This window comes from Eriocheir sinensis, unplaced genomic scaffold (assembly GCF_024679095.1).
Source record: "Eriocheir sinensis breed Jianghai 21 unplaced genomic scaffold, ASM2467909v1 Scaffold246, whole genome shotgun sequence".
In the NCBI taxonomy this organism is placed as follows: domain Eukaryota; kingdom Metazoa; phylum Arthropoda; class Malacostraca; order Decapoda; family Varunidae; genus Eriocheir; species Eriocheir sinensis.
The window spans coordinates 121,278-148,337 of record NW_026111550.1 but is presented as its reverse complement, the minus strand read 5'-3'; the positions used below and the strand labels follow the sequence as shown (position 1 = coordinate 148,337).

Sequence of the window (27,060 nt, the reverse complement as noted above, 5' to 3'; positions counted from 1 at the left end):
CAAAGGGTTAACCTGAAAAAGGGTTTTCCTGCAGCTGATCAGCTGGCAGACCAAAGCTTACTAACCTATCTTTTTAAAATTCCCTCAGTGTTGGAGGAAAGGCAAGAGCAGGACTTTAGCAAGTACAATAACTTTATATCGAGAGTTCAAAACTTTAAATAGTGAGTTCAAGGATTAATTCATATCAATTGTCAAAGCCTACTTATAAATTTATAATAATGTAGGATTCTTCTTGTTTTGTGGTATATACCTTGAAGAGAATAAATGAATCATTGCAAATGAATACGTTGTTTTCCTTTACCATCTTTGGAGCACACCATTTAACTCATGGAATACTTTTACTAAAAAAAATAAAAATAAAAATTAAAAAAATCATGATTTTGTTTGGTAATAACAATCATGATTTTTAAGTAAAGAAATCAAAGATTTAATCATCTGATTAAATCAATTTGATTTAATCATTGCCAACCCTGCTTAGGCGATTATTTTTTTAGTGACAAATTTTGCTATTATCCAGAAAGCTACATATTCAAGGCACTGTACAGGGGATCCTCAGCTATGATGCCCTCCACCTATGACTATTTCAAGGTTATGACACAACCCACAAATTATTAAGTTTGGAAAGTTTGGTTTTGTGGGCAGCACAACATCTGTGGTCATATGCCGGAGAGAGACAGGAGGGGGAAGGAATTATAGGAGAAGGGAACAGGCCCCAGGAGACGGGACACAGCCCCCGATTAATACCTGGTACACTGCTGGGTGGACAGGGGCTATGTAGGGTATCGGAAAAGCCACCCAAATTTTTCCACTCCGCCTGGGAATCGAACCCGGGCTCTCTCGGTTGTGAGCCGAGTGTGCTAACCAAAGCACCACAAAGCCCCCCTGCAAATATGTGTCCACTGTCAAAGTCTTGTATTGGGAAAGACAGCACTGGATAAGATATTCTATAGTCTCTCTCTATCAAGGACTGTAAATTAACCCTTTGGTTGCTAAATATATTATATATAAAGCATTTGTGATCAGATTATGTATCATCTATTTTGGGGGGTTTATATCATGGCACAAATTTGGCCCGTCACTGCTACACGGTAAAGCCACAAATTTGGCCCGTCGCTGCTATATGGTTAAGCCACAAATTTGGCCCGTCGCTGCTATATGGTTAAGCCACAAATTTGGCCCGTCGCTGCTATATGGTTAAGCCACAAATTTGGCCCGTCGCTGCTACACGGTAAAGCCACAAATTTGGCCCATCGCTGCAACACGGTTAAGCCACAAATTTGGCCCGTCGCTGCTATATGGTAAAGACACAGGTTTGGCCCATCGCTGCTACATGGTAAAGCCACAAATTTGGCCCGTCACTGCTACACGGTAAAGACACAGGTTTGGCCCGTCACTGCTACACGGTAAAGACACAGGTTTGGCCCATCACTGCTACACGGTAAAGCCACAAATTTGATGTGTCGCTGCTACCGAGTTAAGAAACAAGATCCCCACAGCTACCGGGTTAACCGTACCTGCCGTGCGCTCTACTACCACAATGAAATAAAACAAATATATACTGCGTTGCACCCCAAGACAATATTTTAAGAGGCGGTGAGTATGGAGATGACCATAGCCACCTCCCCCGCCAGTGACATCAACGGCAGTGTGGTGAGAGGCCTATCCTGCCTATATATCCTAAACAAGTGGGTGTTCTTCCAGAAAAAACACCCAAGTCTCATCACTTCACACTTATTTATATATTCAAGGGCTGAAAAATATCGGGCACTAAGTTATCCTAACCTTGGATTAAACTTAGATTTTAACGTAACCTCCTGTGAGAGCAAGATAAAAATTGACAGACAAAATAGGTCAATTCCGGCTCTTACGGTACCATGAGCAGACCTCTAGAATAACACCCGATGGTCTAGGATAAAAAAGTCGGCGCAACATCTGTGGTCATATGCCGGAGAGAGACAGGAGGGGAAGGAATTATAGAAGGGAACAGATCCCAGGAGACGGGACACAACCCCCAATTAACACCTGGTACACTGCTGGGTGGACAGGGGCATAGGGTATTGGAAAAGCCTCCCAAATTTTCCTACTCTGCCCGGGAATCAAACCCAGGCTCTCTCGGTTGTGAGCCGGGTGTGCTAACTGCTAACCACTGCACCACGAAGCCCCCAGGTCTAGGATAAGATACTGGTCATCGCTAAGTTATCCTAATCTTGGATTAAACTTAGATTTTAACCTTAACCTCCTGTGAGAGCAAAGTAAATATTGACAGGCAAAATATAGGTTCATGCCAGCCTTCGCAGTACCAGGAGCATGTATAACTCTAGAATGACACCCGATGGTCTAGGGTAAGCACATGTGGTCAAGGCAACAATGCTAACCTACATATTCCCCCTTAGAGTTAATAGGTTCACCACCCCGGGTCATCACCACCACATGTATCACCTAAAATCACCACAATCACCATCAATACCACCTCAAACACACATGAAATCACAACCATGACGATGCAAATGCAAAAAAATCAAGAGAAATAACACTGAAATAAATAAATCTGAAAAATTCGTAAAATTCACCCCGCCCGCTAGACGAGTCACCCTTAAAACACTTCTAGCTCACGTTAACCTTCAATATTTCCTGAGTAACACAACCCACACCTCATATCTGCAATAATACAACACAAATACACCCTAACCCTTAATATAGGAGTACCCAGGCATCTTACACTGGTCAAAACTCACGGATATAAGGTCACGTATGGTTCGCTCCCATCCGCAGCCGGTTACGCCCTTATGACCTCACCGCTAAACGCCCATAAATCAATATCTAAGACACTCACACCTCATTTGACCCCATACATTAGGTCATTCAGCTTAGTTCTCCCTATCATAGCGTTCAAAGTTCTTAGGTGTTATTGATAACTGAGATAATACGTCACATATGGTTCGCTCCATCCCCCGGTTACGCCCTTATGACCTCACCGCTAAACGCCCATAATTCAATATTTAAGACACTCACACCTCATTTGACCCCATACATTAGGTCATTCATCTCAGTTCTCCCTATCATAGTGCCCGAAGGTCTTAGAGGTCATTAATAATTAAAGTCATATATGGAGCCGGACACCCCAAGCCAGTTATATACTTGACCTTTCTGACCTTACCGGCTTATATCCCGCTCTCCAACTTCACACACAGGAATGCAATGCACGTGTCGCCCTGCCCCTCAAGCCCCGTGCCGCCACGTACTCTACTTTACCGGAAATCAGTAAAAAACGATGAACTTCTGAACGACCACGGCGGCCATTTAAATAAGGTCACACGGTCGCCTTTGTGAGCTCACCCCTAAACCTAATTCATTGTTTACGACATTCACGCCTCATCTGACCTCATATATCAGGTCAATCCCCCTTAATTCTTCACTCTGTAGAGGTCAAAGGGCTTACTGAGTATCGATGATAAAAGTTCACACGTTAAGCTGATGGCCGCCTCTTATCTTCCATATATCACACATTTTCCGCCTTTTCCCCACATCACCGCTTGACCTCAAGAAGTATAGTGACCTTATATGTCATGACCTCAAGCCCCGTCTCGGTATACCCAGTAGTTTACGAGAAAAAAATATATATATACAAATATTTCCCTCACCAACCCGCGCCGCCATTTTAACCCGAGGCCCCGCGGTCAGCCCATATTTAAATCCCCTTTTGATCACGTTCATCACACTTCTCGCCGTTATCACCCATGTCAGAACAAGCACAAGGCATTCCTCACCTCTTTGATCTCCATGGCGTCTTTACAGCGGCGGCTATATCCCACGGAATCACATAAAACAGACATGACTCGTAATGGCGTCAGACGGAGCAAATCCACAGGGAGGAAGACCAGTCACGTGATCATAAGGGAATAACTTCGCCAACTTCCACGAAATAGCTCTCACATGTTTACCTTCCCATTTTTTCCATATTTCAGTGTCATTTCTATCGTTCTATGACCTTATTTCGTCTCCAATACACGGCACAAACATCAGAGGAACATTATTAATCACTGGAAGGCTAAATAACAAAGGAATAGGCTTGATTATTGACAGAATTATAGCAGACGTTATTTTCCCTCATTCCTTGCATCTATGGTCCGTGTGTCTGGTGTATTATTACCTTACAGGCAAGATTAACCCTTATAAAGATCACGGGTGGACAAATAACATCAAAATAAGGCAAATCAATCAGTCTTTCTGGTGTGTGATGAAGTATCTTTCAACGAGTTATTTCGCACGGAAAAACGACACCACTGCTGCTCTTGCTCTTGCTGTACTTTGCGTCTGGGTCTTGACACTTTGCGAACGAAACTGCAGAAAGTGTACCATTCTATCACCCTTCAGCACGGGCCTACAATATGAAATAATGAGTTTATATGTGGGAATAATGGCTTCAGGGAGTTCTTAATACACTTAGTAGTCTCCCTTAAGTGAAGCATGGAGAGAGAGATAGAGGGAGGGAGGAAGGGGAATGAATCACGTATTAATTACATCTTAAAGCCATTAATAGGTTACAACGTACGTTTCTTCCTGTATAAACGGGTCATTATATCGCTTTTTCTATTTTATTAAACCTAAAACCGTGTAAATAATGGCTTTGAAATGTTTAATAAGGGAAGGTGAACGTTGGAACAGGAAAACTCATTCATTGTTGTACCTCAAACTAATTGTTCCAACCTTTCCTAAGCATTAAAATAGACGGAATATTTATTTTTGATCTTTTGTTAACCTTAAACATGACTTGTAGAAGCAAATCACAGCCTAATATAACGCGTCCTTCTCTCTCTCTCTCTCTCTCTCTCTCTCTCTCTCTCTCTCTCTCTCTCTCTCTCTCTCTCTCTCTCTCGTAGCTTGGCTCCATATGTTTCACGAATGTAGACAGATCAACATTGTTTATGATCGATGACACTTTGCGTACGAGGAATTTGGCGTAAAACTCAAATGTAGACAAGTAAATTCAGACTGAACCAAATTTTTCTCCACCAATTAACGTTGTAGTGCGAGAATGGAATAAGCTCCCTGCCTTCCTTCAGTGGTCACACGATTGATCTCCTTTAAAAACAAGCTCGGCCGTCACTTCCTTCAACTCAATATATTAACTAGAGTTGAAATGCAACGTTATGGAGCCATCGGATTAATGTAGAATCACTTAGTTTAAGGACAGGCCACTTAGTCTGGACCCTGGGGTCTGATTTTCTATGTAAATCTGTAAATTAAAACCTATCCGAAAGCTATGACGTAATGTTTAAACCTCCGCGTACCCAATCAGCTGTTTTAATCAGCTGATCGGTCACCTCGGCACGCTACTGATATATTGTTTCCGGAGTCACCACACCCGTACAGAACATGTTTATTGCATGACTTGACCTGTGACCTAGCATAGCGAGACACAGGGATGGATGAAATTCTCTAATATATAGACTTACGAGAAAATAACAAGTTTTTTTCTCTCAGAATGGCAACACCCCCGCCAATGGACTCGATCGCTCGCCATATATAATTCTTCCGCCTCGTCATTTTACTTTTTTTTCACCTTTCTCGTCCCCTGCATGCATGATACTTGATGCTGTACTTAACGGCAACACCAATTAAGGGCTGATATCGAATTAAGCCGTGCTGGGAAGAGAGAGAGAGAGAGAGAGAGAGAGAGAGAGAGAGAGAGAGAGAGAGAGAGAGAGAGAGAGAGATGCTGACTTTAAATGCCGACTTCATAAATGCTGACTGATTCTGGGCCATGAGTTTATTGACCTTATAACACAAATGCATGCTGACTTGAGGTACGTGTTGGCCGATCGACATGAAGGCTACTCAGCACTCAGCATAAAACTGATTTTCACTGCTGAACTAATTAACTCTAAGAGATGAAGAACCCTTAGAATATATATATCATTCTAGATCTCTTCCTTTCCTCTATGAAATACATAGGAATGTACAACTATCTCCTATAAGTCACCCTAAGGACCTTGCTCATGGTACAAGATACAGTAATGTCTTTGATAAACTAACTCAAAAGATGGACAATTGTAACCTATATGAGTGATAATATATATTGAACAAGCCCTCTTTCCATTATTTTTGCAGTATTAAGGAATATATATCAAGCTGCTAACTCTTCCCTTGCTCATGGTGGAAGGTTCAGTAATATGTCTTTGATAAACTAACTCAAAAGATGGACAATTGTGCCTGATATATATATACTGAACAAGCCCTCGATCCATTGTCTATATAGTATTAAGGAATATATATCAAGCTGCTAACTCATCCCTTGCTCATGGTAGAAGATTGTGATATGTCTTTGATAAACTAACTCAAAAGATGGACAATTGTGCCTGATATATATACTGAACAAGACCTCGATCCATTGTCTATGTAGTATTAAGGAATATATATCAAGCTGCTAACTCATCCCTTGCTCATGGTAGAAGATTATGATATGTCTGATAAACTAACTCAAAAGATGGACAATTGTGCCTGATATATATACTGAACAAGACCTCGATCCATTGTTTATGCAGTATTGACGGATAGGTACATCAGTTTCCTAACTCACCCCTTGCTCATGGTATCTTCCTAAGGCATTGCTAGACTTGTTTTTATATGCCAAAGATTGAGTACATTAAGACCTTCTCAAAGTCTTACCCAAGAGTTGGTGCTTGATATAAAACTATGCTCATGATAATTAAGGCTTCACAGATGTCGACACTGACCACACCCCATGGTAAGACACTTAATGTCAGGTAATTATCAAAACTAACACATAATTAATGGTTTTGATCCCCCAGAAAATAAGGTAGCTACTGGGGGGGGGGTCTGGAAGAGGCTGATCGAGGGTCTGGGGGCTTGAGCTAGGGGGCTTCAGGTAAGAGAAAATACATATAATTAATAGCTTGGACATCAATAATCTAGACCAACCCTTGCTTATGGTAGCTTTCCAAGGCATCGCTTATAGACTTTTTATAATATAGCAAAAATAGAGTACCATCAAGGCTTTCTCAGTCCAATTACTCAAGAATTAGTTCAGTGCTTGTTATAATATTGTTTTCTCGGCCAACCCTTGACAAGGCTATTAAAACTGTTCTTGACAACGCTAGTAATTATCTAACATATACTGGAACCCTTACTAATGTTACATAACAAAGTGGAGACTTAATTGCTGGGGATATTTGATTCATAGTTCCATATTAATTATTTTTGCTCACTGGAAAGGTTAATTAAAATGTTACCGCCAGTATTATGCTAACACACTTGCTAGGTTAGGTTAGGTGACCAATTACTGGGGGCCTGAAGGTCTTAGGGCTGACACGGGAAGGGAAAACACTTATATTTAATGTCTTTGACCCCCAGAATAAAGGTAATTTGGAGCCGAGACTGGGGGTGGGAATGCACTGGGTACTTGAGGGGGCTGGGTACATACTGTTTGGGCAGGTAAATCATTCTTCTACATCAATCCTCTGTTATTTTTAAGCTCAAGAACTTTGACTAAAAGCAGCGATGGACCTTCAACTGTAAGGACGTGGCAAATTCTATGAGTCTGAGGCCTTTTCAAGCACTCAAAATCTCTCTTTAAATAGTTTGGGGGAGATCATTCATTCCTTTACATCAAGCGTGTTATTTTTTAAGCTTGAGAACTTTGACTAAAAGCAGTGATGGACCTTCAACTGTAGAGACATGGCAAATTCTATGTTTGAGGCCTTTTTAAATAGTCAAATCCCTTCTTATATGTTGTTTGAGGAGGCAATTAATTCTCCTATGAACTTCTTTGCCCCTCGAGATATTTCCCTCGCTCAATGTGATGCCTAAGAGCTTGTAAATTTACTAGTGCTAAGCTTTCAAGTATTAAAAATGGCAAATTCTGAGTGTACGAGGCCTTTTCAAAAGGTCAAATTCCCTCTTTAAATACTGTATGGAGAGATAATTGATTCTCCTACATCAACCCTTGCTCAATGTGATGCTTTAGAATTTGATATCTAGCCAGAACTAAGCTTTCAAGGGTTAAACATGGCAAATTCTGAGTGTACGAAGCCTTTCCAAATAGTCAGTCTCTTTAAATACTGTATGGGGAAGTAATTAATTCTCCTACACAAACCCTTGCTCAATGTGATGCTTTAAAGCTTTGGTATCTAGCCAGAACTAAGCTTTCAAGGGTTAAACATGGCAAATTCTGAGTGTACAGGACCTTTTCAAATAGTCAGTCTCTTTAAATACTGTATGGAGAGGTAATTGATTCTCCTACATCAACCCTTGCTCAATGTGATGCTTTAGAGCTTTGGTATCTAGCCAGAACTAAGCTTTCAAGGGTTAAACATGGCAAATTCTGAGTGTACGAAGCCTTTTCATATAGTAAAGCTCTCTGTCCGACCCACCCACACACATGCACTTTCCCTCACCTGAGCATTGGCACCTTGTTATCAAATCAGTGTTGAAGGCAAAAACTATAAGCATTATGAGACAGGAGGAATACTAGCTGACCTGTAGACACAACCTTACATGTATTTCCCTATAAGTGGTTTCCAAGGGCCTGAGCTAAGCTGGGATAATCCTCTCACATTTTTATCCAAGACAGTGCTAGACCTCAATCCCCCCCCCTATGGATGGGCTTGAGCTATAGGAAGAGGGAAAAAGATTAGGTTTTTAGCTTTGAACAGAAGAGGAGAAAGGTTATAATGAGGCATCTATCCACTGGCTGTGAAAATCTCACTCACTTTAAAATATTCCGCCCCCCCAAAATATACATACTGGGATCAGAAATCTATGTGGTTGCATCTATCCACTGGCTATGAGGGGTAAATTTCACTCACCAAAGGCCGCCGAGTGGCTTAACCCGGTAGCAGGGATGGGCCAAATTTGTGGCTTTACCGTGTAGCAGCGATGGGCCAAATTTGTGCCATGATTTGAACCCCCCAAAATAGATGATACATAAACTTGCCACAAATGCTGATATATATTATTATGAAATGGTTTGCGTGAGTGATGATTTTTTCCCATTTTTCTCGCTTAGAGGGACCATTAAGAAACATGAACCCCGCTGCTACCGGGTTAAAACTACCCACATGCTGTCCAGAAGACCACCTATCAACACGGACTCTAGATTCTAGGATTAAAGATGAGCTCCGGGAGGGCAGCATGAGCCAATGCAAGATGGCACCACTATAAACACTTGCCTGCACCAGAATGGGCTGGGCCGACCATCAGGCCCCACCGGGAAGAAGCCTTGGGCCGACCATCAGGATACACTGGGAAGAAGCTTACCGGAGCAATAGTCCATGACGTAAAAAACAAAAAAACAAACAAAAAAAAAAACAAAAAAAACATATTTGACAAGGGTTTCAGGGGAGTTACAGACAAGGGTGCTTTTATGACCCTTCCTCTGTACCATGAACCTAAAAAACACATATTTGACAAGGCTTTCAGGGGAGTTACAGACAAGGGTGCTTTTATGACCCTTCCTCTGTACCATCAACCTAAAAAAACATCATTGAGAACCCAATTACTGACCTTTTTGGCCTTGGAAATATACAACAGAAAATACAAGACCCAAACAGTCCCCTCAATAAACAGACATACAACTGTGCGTCTGATGTGCTTAGTAATGCTTTTTAAAACGGTAGCAGCGACGGGCCAGATTTGTGGCTATACCGTGTAGCAGTGACGGGGCAAATTTGTGGCTTTCCCGTGTAGCAATGACAGGCCAAATTTGTGCAATGATATAACCCCCCCAAAATGGATGATGCATAATGTGATCACAAATGCTTTGATATATATTATGAAATGGTTTGTGTGAGTGATGATTTTTTCTCATTTTTCTCGCTTAGAGGGACCATTAAGAAACATGATCCCTACCACCACCACCACTGGGTGAAATATGTTAGGTTGCAAATATTTCCACGAGTCACTACATCACTTGAAGGCTTTCCATATACGCTGTGTTGCTAGTATTTCCAAGGGTGGTTTTACGAGCCTTGACACCGTGGCAAGGCTTACGTAACAGCCACCCATGACAGCCTGACCCATACCCTTAACAGCCGTGGGAAATTGCCGTCTCGAGATCCCACAACAACGCCCGCCAGACTCAACGTCATATGGTGGTGAAGATTTTAACGCAGGTACACAGAGACGCAGGGACGGACACTCAACTCTAAGGTCGAGACGTCGGCCGAAGATGTTGACGTAGCGATCCCAGATGCAGGGACGAACGGTCAACTGTGGGGTCAAACATCAGATATCAACCCATTTTTTCAACCTGTACATATCTGCTGCCGAACATGGATGAGGGAAATATATTTTAAACCAATTAATTTTTTTCCTGTTACGTATATTTATTTCATAGAGGTCAGAGTTCACCACCCGTACTGCACACCTGGGTGGGTAAAAGACATGTATATATATAACTGTACGTGTTTGAGGATAATCTCCCTCCATAGTCAGGATTCACACATGACTAGGTAACGTATGGTCATTGTTTAACACTTTCCAACTTTTTTCTAGTTATTTATTGAGGTACAAGCCTAACAGAGGTGTCCCCATATAGGCCTGAACCCCTCTCTGATACCTGGCCTGTACTGCTGCTCTCAAATTATGTCAAACTATTTTTTTTAAGGTGAAGGGAGTTATGAATAGCAGAAGCAGTGAGTTGTTACAAGGGCATGCAGATGTTATGCCAGTCCCAGGAGTGCAGGAGTTGATACCCAGAGCAGCAGAGGTTGTCCTTGGTAGCTGAAATTAAAAGGTTTTGTTAATACTCCTAGTACGGAAGTGTTGTAAGTTATGGACAGCACCAGTAGTAGTAGTAGCTACTGCAGAAGGGGTTGTTAAGTTAAGACAAATCCCTACAGACATTATCACATTACCCCAACATAAATACCCTTCCATCCAGTATCTTAACCTTCAAATACATATCTCCAATACATAATTAAATCTATACACAAGCACTAGTAGGAGTTGTTGCAGGAGAGGCTGTTAGTTACGACACCCCCACTACAGACCTTTCCCCTACATACATCCCCCTCCATTCAGTACTTTAACCTTGAAATAAATACCCCCAATACACAATATATACCCCAATACATTGAATACACATACACATGCAACTCAGTAACACGCACATTTCAATCCATACCAAGTTTCTTGTACGTACTGGGATAGGAAATACCTTATGAAGAAATAACCACAGACTTTGCAACCCAAGCTTATAGAATCCACCTCCTTTATTTTAAGCTCCTCCTCCTCCTCCAGTTTCATTGATAAATACCTTGGCATTCAGTGAGGCAAGGTAAAATGTCCTCCCAAGACCCTCTCAACTGGCAACCATTCCGTGTCACGCTTTCCCATTCCATATCCAGACGAGCGAAGCTGAACACTGAGGAACAAAGTACAACATCAAACGCAGTAACTTTACCCACAAATATCTCTGCCAGTCATTCCTAAACCACAATGGAGACTAGGAGACTGGTTTTGGGTGCAGGCTGTGAGCCCTGGTGCTGTGTCCGGTATACCTGCACAGGTGCAGTGGCGGTAATGGTGCTTGTGTTGGCAAAACTAATTAGGCAGGTAGTACAAGACACTTTGCCATATCACATCAGCTATTTCTAAAGGTCAAAGAGGGGATCAATCGGGTTCTAATGAGTGTTTCTTTAGGTTCATGGTACAAAAGAAGGGTCAAACTATCACCAGGGTCATAAAACTACCCCAGGAAATGCCCACAACTCCTACGAAAGCCTTGTCAAATATGTGTTCTTGGGCGGCAAAATGTCTCATAATACGACCCTTAGTAAGAGCCACCTTGCCACCAGGGTCTGACCACCAACTGACTCCAAACCAACCCAATCCTCTATCTGAACCCAGTCATGATTAGGACCACCCTATATATGGCAGGGACTTCACTATTCTGTACAACCGCTCCCACAACATGTCACGCTTGATGGCAGAGTCCCTTTTCATATGACAACTCTGCCCCACACTGTGACCTGACATTGTACCGAGGGCAGCTGTGCGGCGGGATTAACAGGAAGGAGAGAAGACTGAGAGCTGGAAATGGAAAAAAAAAGACCGAGAATTTTGCACAAAAGGAACAATTGCAGGAAGAAAATTGGTGCAAGAAGATGAACAAGGAAAATAATGATAAAGTTAACAACACTCACCATTTGATTCCTGTGTAGTAGTAGTAGTAGTGGCAGTGGTAGTAGCAGTAGTAGTAGCAGTAGAGAAGGGAGGGAAAGGGGGAAGGAGAAGGATAGGGGGAAAGCATAGCAGGCACTCTTTAACACGCCTTAATGTGAGGTAGTTAAGGTATATATTTCACTGAAAAATATTAAGTATAATTACCATGTAACAATCAAAATAAATTTCTTTTAAATGAGACTAGATTATCATTATTTAGAAGGGACTGAGGCAAGTTATTCCAGCTTTTTGATCCCCGTGACAGAGCACTCTGCTGGGCGTGTGTGCTCCTGCATAACGGTGGACGCGACTGATGAGTTCTACGGGTCACAGAGTTTGGCCAACTTGAAATGTTTTCTTGATATAAATGGCAACACCACCACCGTGCGTATTCTTATTATTAAAATAATTATTATAACCATCAATGGAATAAATTTCACACAATCCATCACTAAGGCGAGTTTGGCAGAAGCCTAACACATCATACACACAGTTACTAGTGTTGATACACTGATCCAAGCAACTTTCCAGGTGAAGAGGAACACTACTGATGTTGAGGACAAACAAATTAAGAGTCAGGAGAACTAATAATATTGTCACTGAACAAGTAATTGCTGTTAGGTTCACTAATATTATATTGAATGGAGAGATTATCTGAAGTACGGTCACCATTAAGATATAAAAAAGGCTTGTGGGTCATTTTATCTAAAACATGTAGTGGAAAATTGTGAAGGACATTGTCATTTAAGAGACTAGCGAGATCAAAATTATTTAAGTTGTGGAAAGGAAATACCTCTTGTTCCATTAACAACGGATGATATTTACTGGACACGTCAGTAGAACAGAGCTACTGTATAGATACCTGTTGATCTACTTCTTGTGCTTACTTCTGAGGGTTTTCTGTAGTTGAAGTGCGTGTGGCGTCGAGTCCCGTGGAGTCGAGAGAGAGAGAGAGAGAGAGACTCACAATTGCTGTCGCTGCCTCTGGAGGACTCAGAGGCGTACAGGCCCGGAAACTCCTTCTCCACATGAGGGCTTTCAAAATCCATCTCTGCTGCAGTGGTGGTGGTGTTATGGCATGGGTGGATATGGTAGGAGAAGCTCACTGATAGTAGTAGTAGTAGTAGTAGTAGTAGTAGTAGTAGTAGTAGTAGTCCAGCATGTGTTAGCGGCAGTAACCTGGGGGTAAAACAATGTATAAATAAACATATATATAATTTATGTATTACTATATAAGGAAATGCATATAGATAAATGTATAAATATAAACTGTGGTGTCATAGGGATAGTAGTAGTAACCTAACCTTACCTATCATGAATGAGTGAATAGATAATAGATATAGATAAAAGGTTAGGTTAGGTCATCGGCCAAAGAAACCTCTTCCCAAGCACAGAGACTTATGTACGAGATCACAAACACTCACACTGACCCACGCAGGTACCTACCCTACACAGCGCAAACAGCCAACGTACTGAGTAACACACACGTCCATAAACACCAAACATATCACACTAACACTGACGCATACAAGCACTCATACTTTCCATGCACCATGCACCACTGGAACAGCCTTCCTCTACAGACTGCGGTACAATAGACTCATTCAGAAAACCAATACACACTCACTTGTCACAACACACCAACACTAACAATTACACTTCCTTCCCAATGGGCACGGCACGTGAATTCGATGTGGATTATTCATGGATTTCTGGTGAAATCTTGAGTACGCAAGTATTCACTAAATTTCCACGTCTTTTCCACATGGATAACTGGTTACCAGATTCACGTGAATAACTGGAAAAAGAAATCACGTGATTTCTTTAGTAATTTTATACACGCATAAATCTGGTACTTGAATTCACGTGATAATACATTACTAAAAATGGCATTCTGGGCGTTAATTATATACTTTTGTTAACATTAAATTTAAAATAAAATAGTAAAAATAAGGTCAGTCCAGAACATTATACATCCACCTTGATTAATTTTAGTTGTTATATTTCATCTGTAGCCTACTAATGATAATCCATATATTCGCAACCTTCATACATATATATAGGCTACAAAATTTTGAGCTGCCCGCTAAATCAAATAGTCTACCCGGCCGCCAGGCAATGCACCATGCAGTCACTGAAACACGGAGATTAAATTGAGTATTCATCTCTCTCTCTCTCTCTCTCTCTCTCTCTCTCTCTCTGATGTATTTATTTTCTTTACATCAATAAATTATTGTAATTTGAATTTGAATTTTTCTCTATTGTTGTCCGTAAATGCTGGCAAACCACAAAGTAATCATATTATGTATTATGAAATAGATTTCAGGGTAGCATTGTTGGAATATATTAAGGAATTATCACCATAGTAAGCTAAAATAATAGGGCGAGGGAGTTTGCGCAACGCGCTGCTCGGATGGTCTGCCATGTACGTGCCTGCCAGCCTCGGCCGTTGGCGCGAAAACTGTGGGAAAGACAGGGACACTTCAGGAAGTCTCAGGCTGTTTTGGAGCCTTTCGTGGCTGTGCTAGCAAATAGCAGGTATGTAGTGATGTATTCAAGTGTGAGGATTACCTGTGGGCAAAGTGTAGGATGTCAGTGGAGTGTACAAGGAAAGGAAGAGCGTGATTGGAGAGAGTGTTGGACAAGAATTTTTAGGCGGCAGTGAATCTAGTCCTAGATCGAGTGTTTCTTCATCTGCTCTAGGGGCTATGTGAGTTGCAGCGGCTGTGCGAGAAAGACGCCTGTCTGCCCTACGGTAGTGATAGGTGTGCTCGTCACCTCTTATCCAGAGATGACCCTACCGGGGTGGAGTGGAGTGGGGTGGGGCCTGAGTGGAGTGGTTCTTACCTGGTTGGGCTCCCGAGGGAACCCCACAATGGCTAGCACGCCAGCCCGGAAATTTTTTAAAAGAACAGAGGACTATAAACTGAAGAAATGGCTGGAAAGTGTGCTATACACCCAAAGTATGTACAAACATTTGTAGTACCAATACGAACACTCAAACACTGGTGGTCTGAGTTTGTAAAAAATTCTCAATGATTTGGTAAAAAATCTAAGCCCTTTTTTTAAAAAAAAGTTCCCAGGTGGGTAGGTATCAGAGCCGGCGTGTGCCCCAACTCTATGCCTCAAAATGCCTTAACAATTTATAAAATAAAAATTCCGGAGGGGGCTCACAGCGCCCAATTCTCAATCAGCTGGTAAAAAAATTAAGGAGACTTTTTTCAAGGCAAGGAGGGCCCAGTCAGGGAAGGATCAGGGAGCCGTGCATGGGCTTCCTGCGTTCACTTTTGTCCACGCAGGTTCCCCCCCTCCCACACACACACACACACACACACACACACACACAATTTCAGGCTTCAGTTTTCTGGATCCGTCTCTGGTTTGTATTGTGTCAATCATCGAGTGGCTTAAAATTACCTAAATGTCACCATGATACCTAACTAGTTGCACATGAAACAAAAATTCAAAAGATGCCACTATAAAAAAAAATGGGGCTATGAAAACCCTGCCCGCACCACAAACGGGCAGCTATTTTCATCAGATATTGATGTGCATTTTTTCATAAATTTGGCCATTTTTTCCATTGCAATTATTTTCATTTTCCTCCCTCCTAACCTAACGAAAACGGTAATTTTTTACTTTAGCTACACCAGCAGAATAAACTATTTACGGCTTCATATTATAGTTGAGGGAGGTCTATAAATGTCCCTCAACTATAATATGAACCCGCAGATAGGAAAACGTAGGTATTTTATTTTATTTATTTATTTTTTTTTTTTGTGTAAAGGTCCAGTATAACTCCGGCGCCTTAATTTTGGTCTATTTTCTTCCAAAACCTCACATAAGCCATGTATTCAAATATAAATAAGCATTGTTCATTACCCCAAAACCGTGGTAAGACGCCCAGGTAGGCGAGTGATATGTGGCGTTAGGTTATGTGCACCCGACTACCCCTTGATGTTAGTTTAGTGTTCCTAATGCTCCCCCGACATGCTCTTTTTTAATACTTTAGCTGGCGGCCTTTTGCCTCGCATGTCGGGGGTCAAAGGAACGCTAAACTAACATCAAGGGATAGTCGTGCACATAACCTAACGCCACATATCACTGCCTACCTGGCCGTCTTGCCACGGTTTTGGGGTAATGAACAATGCTTATTTATATTTGAATACATAACCAGCTCTTTGTCATTAAGACACCCATTTATTAAACAGGTCTAACACCTCTACACTCGAGAACTACCTCATTAATATTACCAAACATTTCACCATTCACTTTAACTTTCAGAATCTCATCTTTATTTTTCAGTTTCTTATTTAAAAACTCATAATCACTTATCTACAATATTTTTCTCAAACTTCTTTTTTTCCTGCCTTCTTATATTGACATATTAATCTCTCTTCCTTTTGTACTCATTCCATAAATCTCCACTACTGTTCCTTGTCCATTTATGCTATGCCCACTCCTTAACTTGCATGGCTTCTGCACACTTTGTTATACCACTCTTCTCTTGATGTGTGTGTGTGTGTATTTTATTTTTCTTGTAATTGGGAAGTTATTTAGCATCCTCAGTTATGTATTATTTTTTCTTATAGGATTTCAGAAGCGAGTGTTACAACTTCTGCTGGACATCAGGAAAACTGTTTCGGATACGAGCACATGTGGTGGTAAACCAGCTGACACAGCTTGTACTCTTACAATCAAACGGAATAATTCCCTGGAAGAAGTGCAGAATCTAGAGGATGAATTGGTTAATCCCAGTTATTTCATGGAAGTGTGCAACCAGTGCGTCCGCATAGGTGGCTATAATAAGAGAGATATGGTCTCTAATTTGATGTGCAGGTTTATGACCAAAAACCTCATGTGTCAGTATAACATGCTTGGGCAGAGAGGCAAGTTGTCTTTTAGAAAAACAAAGTTATACAATGTGATTCAGGAGAGCGTGCTTAAAAAGTTCTCAGATTCAAATGTGACAGAAATACAAATGATAGTTGCAGCAAAATTGCGTAATGCTCCAAAATTGAAAAATGAAAATTAGCTGATGTAAAATGGTACTTACAATCAGTTAAGATCTGCAAGAATGTTAAAACAAACCAATCTTTGTCTCATGCATGACCTTGGTGAAGTAAAGTATTTTCATACCAAGACGAACTGCAATAGCGCAGTGAAAATCTAGTCATACTGCCACCAGGAGTCACCGGGTCTCTTGAGTGAGAGCCAGACAGCAAGACCACTACACCACTGTGGTGTAGGGGTCTTGCTGCCTGGCTCTCACCAAGAGACCGGTCTGACTTCTGGTGGCAGTGGGTATGACTAGATAAAGTATTTTCATTTTGTATGTTACTAAAAAAATGCTGGTAAATTTATCTCATGACTGATTGTACACAGATGACCTCATATATTGTAACTATGTGTACATTTCCCTTCCTCCCCCCTCTCTCTCTCTCTTAAAGAAGCTCTTTTTCTATCAGAATGACAAAATTTATTGATGTGTAAACAGTATAAGGGGGGATGTTAGAGAAGCTTAAGAATGAAAGAACCAGGACCGCCGAGAACTGAACCTCAGACAAGCTGTTCCGCCACCACGCTAACCTGGTCCTGGTTCTTTCAACTTGTCGTTATGGGATTCAAGCTTAAGAATGGTTTTAAGATGTGGAGAGAGACTTACTGCTGTAAAATTTGAACCGATTGGGATATTACCTCATGATATTTATGTGAGATGATATTAATGATCTCAGATTATAAAAGCAAACTAGTATTATTAACAGTGATTTATTTTGTAATTTAGTAATAGATATAACATTTTAATTTATAATTTTGCTTTGCCTACCACTTAGGTTCCCATGTATTTTTACGTAAATGAAAAGTATGGAGCTACACAGTATCAATTCACAAAATGCTTAATTTCATTGACAACTGTGGTCTGTATTGTTTTAAGCATATTGTGTACTTGTGGCAGGCCTGGTATTCTTTGCATATATTCCCCCTGGGGCTACATAGATGCTAGAATGTAGCCCTCTCCATGTCGGCTGTGTGCCGTAAGAGGCGACTGATTCTGGCCCTGTGGGGATCTCTTTTACTAGCCCATAGCAGGTCTTTTTACCGCTTGACATATTTTCCCTTCTCATTTCCCTTTGCTTTCTGTCCATTTTCTTTTACGTTCTCTTACTTTTCCGAGTGGTGGGCTGACTCTTTGTCAGAGTGAGGGTTGGTGTCCTTTACTTCCATAGCCATTTCTGTCTTTCTCTTGTTCTATATACCTCTACTGTTTAGGGTGACACTAGGCTGGGGATCTGCCCATTCTTCTCTACCTTTTATAGTCCCACTTGTGGCACATGCCCAGGGATAATGCTAGGCACAAGTGCCATGGGAACCCATTTATTGAGTCGTGGCCCGGGATGGCGGATGGTCACCCTCACAGTTCAAGGGTGGTTTCTGCTGTTCTGGACCATGGCATGGGGAGGTAATGCATAGGAGCAGGTGTCAGGCTATGGATGGATTGTGGCTAAACAAAGTTTTAATTTTTTGTATTACTGGGATCATCCATTTATATATTGCAGTTATTCTTCATTCAAGTCAGATATCTTGAAAGCCTTTATATATAAAAATGCAAGCACTAACTTTTTTTTTTCATAAAATATGGAAATTATTTTGGTTTTGATATTTTTACTATGATGAAGATTATTAAATTTATGAAAAAGTGTAAGACTGAAGAATATATATATACACACTTTCTGTATTACTTGTATTTTTTACATGCCTACCTTGTATTCTGAAATTGCACAGTACTATGGTTGCATTCAACAAGTGTGAAGGCTGCATTATCGTGCTCTACCAGCCTGCCTGTCAACAATGTGCGGTCTCGTAAAGGATATGTTTCTGTTTATAATAGCCTATTCGACTATAGCTTACGTAAATGATACAGAAACATATACTGAGAGACTGGATGCACTGATGACATGCAGATTACCAGAGCACGATAATGCAGCCTTCAAACTTGTTGGAATCAACTACAAAAGCTCAGATAATTCACGGATAAATAAACACATGGATTATTCCACCAGATATTACCGTGTATTACACGTGAATTTGTACACGTGTATTCCACGTGTTCATTTTCACGTGAATTCGATTTTGCATTTTCCATCAAATATCCATGAGTAATCCACGTGCAGGATCCATGTGTATTCCACGTGAATTACGTGACATTTGCGGAGGATTTGGGGAGGGAAGTGAATTCACTTCCCTCCCCTGCACACTCGGCTCCCCGGTCCCCCGAACAGCCAACACAAATATGCGTTTCATGCAACTGACAGCTGCCCACCGCATTATCCAGAATCAGTCCACAAAGCTAACTGGCAATCATGTGTGTTTGAGTGTGTGTTGGGTGTGATTCTGGAGTAATTCAGTGTATTGGGTGTGATTCTGGAGTAATTCAGTGTGTGTTGGGTGTGATTCTGGAGTAATTCAGTGTGTGTTGGGTGTGATTCTGGTGCAATTCGGTGTGTTGGGTGTGATTCTGTAGTAATTTGGTTTGTGTTGATGTGATTTCCTAGCATGGGTATATTAGTGACCCTGGATGCAGTTTGACCCTTCCTCTGCACCTTGAACCTGGAAAACACTCGTGAAAGCCTGATTGACCTCCTTTTTAAGCTTTGGGAATAGGTTATGTGCGGCACCCAGAGCCAAAACAGACACTTCAGGCACTCAGTCATTAATGAAGACTAATGAAACGTGTAATAATTCCTGCGATGGTCACTTAGTAGCTTCAAAATAAGGTCAAACACGAGGTCAACACTCACAGTCCAGCGGCGCCCCCAGACCGGGCATGGCGCCGCAGCTTACAGGTGTGGCACTGCCCTGGCACTGCGAGGGGCAGCACTGTGGGGAGCCTGACCACCTCAAGCCCTGCAGGAGGCCATGGAGGGAGCCTTGGGGCGGGCTGGCGGTCGGGGCTTGGGCTCGGGCGTGGTCTTGGGTGCTGGTGGCTGGAAGGTAACGCAACTTTCAGGTGACTCTTCCTATACTTGTTATATACTTGTAGTAGTTGTAGTAACAGAGAACATTAACCGTCCCATCACAAGGCGTTCCATACTCTTGTCTTCCCCTCCAGCTTGGCTTCCCTTGTTTCGCTTTCTAGGACACTTTCAAGGTCGCTGGGTATCCGGGGCTTTAAACCTGGGGACATGGTGGCTAGAAATGACGCGACGAGGCCTTTTAAACATTTAAACATGGCACAGGGGGCGGGGGAGGAGGAGGTGGAGGAAACTTTAGAGGGGACGATGACGGGGAGGAGGAGGAGAAGGAAGAGGAGGATACGTGTATTTACCTAGTTGTTTACCTAGTTGTAGTTTTACAGGGCCTGGGCATTATGCTCGTGTGGTCCCGTCTCCGTGTCTGCATTTATCCAACTTATCTTTAAAGCTTTGCACACTCCTCGCTGATACTGTATCCTCGCTCAGACTGTTCCAAACCTCTACATTTCTTTGCGGGAAGCTATACTTCTTAGTGTCTCTCAAGCATCTCCCCTTTCTCAATTTTTTACTGTGTCCTCTTGTATTTCTGCTTATGTTTCCTTCTGTTAGTAGCAGTTCTTCATTATCTACTTCATCTATTTTGTTTAATAATTTATAAATTTGGATTAGGTCTCCCCTTTCTCTTCTTTGTTCCAGTGTTGTTAAGTTCATTTCCTTTAATCTTTCCTCGTATATTAATCCCTCCAACTCTGGGACCATTTTTGATGCCATCCTCTGTATTCTTTCTAGTTTCTTTATATGCTTCTTCTTATGGGGGGACCACACTACCTCTGCATATTCTAATTTTGGTCTAATCATGGTAGTGATTAGCCTTCTCATCATGTCCTTGTCCATGTAGCTAAATGCTACTCCAATATTTCTCACCAAGTTATATGTGTCTCTAAAGATCCGATTTATATGACTCTCTGGTTGATTATCATCTCTCATCACTACTCCCAGGTCTCTCTCTTCATGCACTTTTTTTAATGTTTCACCATTTCCCATTTTGTATATCCAGATTGGTCTTGTTTCACTTTTACCCATTTCCATAACATGACATTTTTCACATTAAATTCCATCTCCCAATCCATACTCCATTTCCAAATTTTGTATAGGTCTTCTTGCAATATTTCACAATCTTCTTTGTTTCTTATATGTTTTTGTAATTTAGCGTCATCAGCAAACAGGTTTATGTAGCTATTAACTCCTTCAGCCATGTCATTTACATATACCAGGAAGATTATCGGTGCTAATACTGAACCCTGTGGTACTCCGCTTTCTACATTTCTCCATTCTGATTTTATGTCCTTGACCACAGTTCTCATCTCCCTTCCCATTAGGTAGCTTGCCATCCATTTTTTCATATTTCCTTTCAATCCTCCTTTATTTTCCAGTTTCCATAATAGTCTTGTGTGTGGAACTTTGTCAAAGGCCTTTTTCAAATCTAGATAAATACAATCAACCCATCCATCCCTTTCCTGAGTTCTGTCTATCACTCTTGAGTAAAAACTGAGTAAGTTTGTAACACATGATCGGCCCTTTTGAAATCCATATTGTTTGCTGGTAATTAACTTATGCTCTTCTAGAAATTTAGTCCACACACTGTGTGTGTGTGTGTGTGTGTGTGTGTGTTTGTGTGTTTGAGTGTGTGTGTGTGTGTGTGTGTGTGTTTGAGTGTGTGTGTGTGTGTGTGTGTGTGTGTGTGTGTTTGAGTGTGTGTGTGTGTGTGTGTGTGTGTGTGTGTTTGTGTGTTTAGGAGCGGAGACAAGCAGTAAGGGAGAGAGAGAATGCTTTAGACCGATGCACAATGTCTTCAATAAGTACGTAACAGAGAGAGAGAGAGAGAGAGAGAGAGAGAGAGAGAGAGAGAGAGAGAGAGAGAGAGAGAGAGAGAGAGAGAGAGAGAGAGAGATCTATACAGCAAGGTCTAACAATAGGTACATCCAGCCTGCCTGAAAGGAAGGATGAACATAACCTAACCTTACTCACCTACATACCTATGACAAAATTAATTCTTGCTCAAATGTTTTTGGGGAAAATTCATAAGTGGGCAACAATTAAATGACTGTCCAGGGATGGGGATTCCAACCCTGGCTGGCAGATTCATAGGTAGGCATGCTAACCACTACACCATGGAGCCATAAGAATTAGCCACACTATACCAGGACAAATCATTCTTAGTGTGTGCCCTGGTAAGATTCAAATGTGCAACCCTGGTAGTGAGTAAGTGTATGGGGATTGGTGAGTAAGTTTATGGGCACAAGTAAGTTATGGGCATTGGTGAGTAAGTTTTGGGGGCAGGTGAGTAATTTCATGGGCTCAGGTGAATAAGTTTATGGGCATTGGTAAGTAAGTTTATGGGCACAAGTAAGTTATGGGCATTGGTGAGTAAGTTTTGGGGGCAGGTGAGTAAGTTCATGGGCTCAGGTGAGTAAGTTCATGGGCATTGGTGAGTAAGTTTATGGGCTCAGGTGAGTAAGTTTATGGGCATTGGTGAGTAAGTTCATGGGCTCAGGTGAGTAAGTTCATGGGCTCAGGTAAGTTTATGGGCATTGGTGAGTAAGTTTTGGGGGCAAGGTGAGTAAGTTTATGGGCATTGGTGAGTAAGTTTTGGGGGCAGGTGAGTAAGTTCATGAGCTCAGGTGAGTAAGTTTATAGGCATTGGTGAGTAAGTTTATGGGCACAAGTGAGTAAGTTATGGATATAGGTGAGTAAGTTTTGGGGGCAAGGTGAGTAAGTTTGTTTGCACAAATGAGTAAGTTATGAGAGAGAGAGAGAGAGAGAGAGAGAGAGAGAGAGAGAGAGAGAGAGAGAGAGAGAGAGAGAGAGAGAGAGAGAGAGAGAGAGAGAGAGAGAGAGAGAGAGAGAGAGAGAGAGAGAGAGAGAGAGAGATCTATACAGCAAGGTCTAACAATAGGTACATCCAGCCTGCCTGAAAGGAAGGATGAACATAACCTAACCTTACTCACCTACATACCTATGACAAAATTAATTCTTGCTCAAATGTTTTTGGGGAAAATTCATAAGTGGGCAACAATTAAATGACTGTCCAGGGATGATGATTCCAACCCTGGCTGGCAGATTCAAAGGTAGGCATGCTAACCACTACACCATGGAGCCATAAGAATTAGCCACACTATACCAGGACAAATAATTCTTAGTGTGTGCCCTGGTAAGATTCAAATGTGCAGCCCTGGTAGTGAGTAAGTGTATGGGGATTGGTGAGTAAGTTTATGGGCACAAGTAAGTTATGGGCATTGGTGAGTAAGTTTTGGGGGCAGGTGAGTAAGTTCATGGGCTCAGGTGAGTAAGTTTATGGGCATAAGTGAGTAAGTTTTGGGGGCAAGGTGAGTTAGTTTATGGGCATTGGTGAGTAAGTTTTGGGGGCAGGTGAGTAAGTTCATGGGCTCAGGTGAGTAAGTTTATGGGCATTGGTGAGTAAGTTTATGGGCACAAGTGAGTAAGTTATGGATATAGGTGAGTAAGTTTTGGGGGCAAGGTGAGTAAGTTTGTTTGCACAAATGAGTAAGTTATGGGAGAGAGAGAGAGAGAGAGAGAGAGAGAGAGAGAGAGAGAGAGAGAGAGAGAGAGATCTATACAGCAAGGTCTAACAATAGGTACATCCAGCCTGCCTGAAAGGAAAGATGAACATAACCTAACCTTACTCACCTACATACCTATGACAAAATTAATTCTTACTCAAATGTTTTTGGGGAAAATTAATAAGTGGGCAACAATTAAATGACTGTCCAGGGAGGGGGATTCCAACCCTGGCTGGCAGATTCATAGGTAGGCATGCTAACCACTACACTATGGAGCCATAAGAATTAGCCACAATATACCAGGACAAATAATTCTTAGTGTGTGCCCTGGTAAGATTCAAATGTGCAGCCCTGGTAGTGAGTAAGTGTATGGGGATTGGTGAGTAAGTTTATGGGCACAAGTAAGTTATGGGCATTGGTGAGTAAGTTTTGGGGGAAGGTGAGTAATTTCATGGGCTCAGGTGAATAAGTTTATGGGCATTGGTAAGTAAGTTTATGGGCACAAGTAAGTTATGGGCATTGGTGAGTAAGTTTTGGGGTCAGGTGAGTAAGTTCATGGGCTCAGGTGAGTAAGTTTATGGGCATAAGTGAGTAAGTTTTGGGGGCAAGGTGAGTAAGTTTATGGGCATTGGTGAGCAAGTTTATGGGCATTGGTGAGCAAGTTTATGGGCATTGGTGAGCAAGTTTATGGGCATTGGTGAGCAAGTATATGGGCATTGGTGAGCAAGTTTATGGGCATTGGTGAGTAAGTTTATGGGCCCAAGTGAGTAAGTTATGGATATAGGTGAGTAAGTTTTGGGGGCAAGGTGAGTAAGTTTGTTTGCACAAATGAGTAAGTTATGGGAGAGAGAGAGAGAGAGAGAGAGAGAGAGAGAGAGAGAGAGAGAGAGAGAGAGAGAGAGAGAGAGAGAGAGAGATCTATACAGCAAGGTCTAACAATAGGTACATCCAGCCTGCCTGAAAGGAAGGATGAACATAACCTAACCTTACTCACCTACATACCTATGACAAAATTAATTCTTACTCAAATGTTTTTGGGGAAAATTCATAAGTGGGCAACACTTAAATGACTGTCCAGGGATGGGGATTCCAACCCTGGCTGGCAGATTCAAAGGTAGGCATGCTAACCACTACACCATGGAGCCATAAGAATTAGCCACACTATACCAGGACAAATAATTCTTACTGTGTGCCCTGGTAAGATTCAAATGTGCAGCCCTGGTAGTGAGTAAGTGTATGGTGATTGGTGAGTAAGTTTATGGGCACAAGTAAGTTATGGGCATTGGTGAGTAAGTTTTGGGGGCAGGTGAGTAATTTCATGGGCTCAGGTGAATAAGTTTATGGGCATTGGTAAGTAAGTTTATGGGCACAAGTAAGTTATGGGCATTGGTGAGTAAGTTTTGGGGGCAAGGTGAGTAAGTTTGTTTGCACAAATGAGTAAGTTATGGGAGAGAGAGAGAGAGAGAGAGAGAGAGAGAGAGAGAGAGAGAGAGAGAGAGAGAGAGAGAGAGAGAGAGAGAGAGAGAGAGAGAGAGAGAGAGAGAGAGAGAGAGAGATCTATACAGCAAGGTCTAACAATAGGTACATCCAACCCGCCTGAAAGGAAGGATGAACATAACCTAACCTTACTCACCTACATACCTATGACAAAATTAATTCTTACTCAAATGTTTTTGGGGAAAATTCATAAGTGGGCAACAATTAAATGACTGTCCAGGGAGGGGGATTCCAACCCTGGCTGGCAGATTCATAGGTAGGCATGCTAACCACTACACTATGGAGCCATAAGAATTAGCCACAATATACCAGGACAAATAATTCTTAGTGTGTGCCCTGGTAAGATTCAAATGTGCAGCCCTGGTAGTGAGTAAGTGTATGGGGATTGGTGAGTAAGTTTATGGGCACAAGTAAGTTATGGGCATTGGTGAGTAAGTTTTGGGGGCAGGTGAGTAATTTCATGGGCTCAGGTGAATAAGTTTATGGGCATTGGTAAGTAAGTTTATGGGCACAAGTAAGTTATGGGCATTGGTGAGTAAGTTTTGGGGGCAGGTGAGTAAGTTCATGGGCTCAGGTGAGTAAGTTTATGGGCATAAGTGAGTAAGTTTTGGGGGCAAGGTGAGTAAGTTTATGGGCATTGGTGAGTAAGTTTTGGGGGCAGGTGAGTAAGTTCATGGGCTCAGGTGAGTAAGTTTATGGGCATTGGTGAGTAAGTTTATGGGCACAAGTGAGTAAGTTATGGATATAGGTGAGTAAGTTTTGGGGGCAAGGTGAGTAAGTTTGTTTGCACAAATGAGTAAGTTATGGGAGAGAGAGAGAGAGAGAGAGAGAGAGAGAGAGAGAGAGAGAGAGAGAGAGAGAGAGAGAGAGAGAGAGAGAGAGAGAGAGAGAGAGAGAGAGAGAGAGAGAGAGAGAGAGAGAGAGAGAGAGAGAGAGAGAGATCTATACAGCAAGGTCTAACAATAGGTACATCCAGCCCACCTGAAAGGAAAGATGAACATAACCTAACCTTACTCACCTACATACCTATGACAAAATTAATTTTTACTCAAATGTTTTTGGGGAAAATTCTTAAGTGGGCAACAATTAAATGACTGTCCAGGGAGGGGGATTCCAACCCTGGCTGGCAGATTCATAGGTAGGCATGCTAACTACTACCCCACGGAGCCATAAGAATTCGCCACACTATACCAGGACAAATCATTCTTAGTGTGTGCCCTGGTAAGATTCAAATGTGCAGCCCTGGTAGTGAGTAAGTGTATGGGGATTGGTGAGTAAGTTTATGGGCACAAGTAAGTTTTGGGCATTGGTGAGTAAGTTTTGGGGGCAGGTGAGTAAGTTCATGGGCTCAGGTGAGTAAGTTTATGGGCATTGGTGAGTAAGTTTTTGGGGAAAGGTGAGTAGGTTTATGGCACCAGTAAGTTTATGGGCATTGGTGAGTAAGTTCATGGGTTCAGGTGAGTAAGTTTATGGGCACAAGTGAGTAAGTTTATGGGCACAAGTGAGTAAGTTATGAGAGAGAGAGAGAGAGAGAGAGAGAGAGAGAGAGAGAGAATCAGAAACTTTATTTCCATTTATACAATGGTTATTCTTTACTGGCTTAAAACTATTGAACACGGTATATGGAGTGCGATAAAATATACAGATAATCCCTAAAATATAACTAGTATATAATTGGTGCTAAAGATAAAGTGTGGAGTCTAGGACATCATGCAGAACATTATATGATAAAATGTAATAAGAGTATTCAGTCTGATTAGTTTCCTGAGCTATCTTGCGAGAGGTGTTTCTTCAGATTGACCTTAAAGGTATGCAGACTGTGA

General features: G+C 41.8%; 1 protein-coding gene and 2 long non-coding RNA genes across 36 annotated transcripts in view; 1 reads left to right on the top strand and 2 right to left on the bottom strand.

The window, feature by feature from the left end:
* LOC126991140 (sushi, von Willebrand factor type A, EGF and pentraxin domain-containing protein 1-like) overlaps positions 1-27,060 on the bottom strand; it is a 189,801-nt gene that overhangs the window by 43,276 nt on the left and 119,465 nt on the right. For 12 of the 32 annotated variants that reach the window (XR_007745186.1, XR_007745191.1, XR_007745196.1 and 9 more), the window contains exon 9: positions 19,986-20,171. Coding sequence is in view for 20 of the 32 variants with exons in the window: in XM_050849895.1 (XP_050705852.1) it covers positions 10,664-10,743; positions 11,279-11,386; positions 13,154-13,365; positions 19,986-20,171 (586 nt within the window). In the remaining 12 variants the exon portion in view is untranslated. Of the gene's footprint in view, positions 1-10,326; positions 10,744-11,278; positions 11,387-13,153; positions 13,366-19,985; positions 20,172-20,200; positions 20,362-27,060 lie in introns of those variants that run through there. The other 20 variants (XM_050849886.1, XM_050849893.1, XM_050849892.1 and 17 more) reach the window with 9 other exon arrangements.
* On the top strand, positions 22,416-26,742 carry LOC126991145 (uncharacterized). 2 transcript variants are annotated; one of them, XR_007745202.1, is made up of 3 exons: positions 22,416-22,582; positions 22,906-23,479; positions 25,686-26,742. It is a non-coding gene; the product is annotated as an uncharacterized LOC126991145 (long non-coding RNA). The 2 variants fall into 2 exon arrangements; XR_007745201.1 differs by having other exon boundaries at positions 22,906-23,501; positions 25,708-26,741.
* Positions 23,740-25,686, bottom strand: LOC126991148 (uncharacterized). Of its 2 annotated transcripts, none has more exons than XR_007745206.1 (2): positions 25,333-25,686; positions 23,740-23,826 (listed from the first exon to the last, which is right to left on the bottom strand). It is a non-coding gene; the product is annotated as an uncharacterized LOC126991148 (long non-coding RNA). The 2 variants fall into 2 exon arrangements; XR_007745205.1 differs by lacking the exon at positions 23,740-23,826 and adding an exon at positions 24,607-24,693.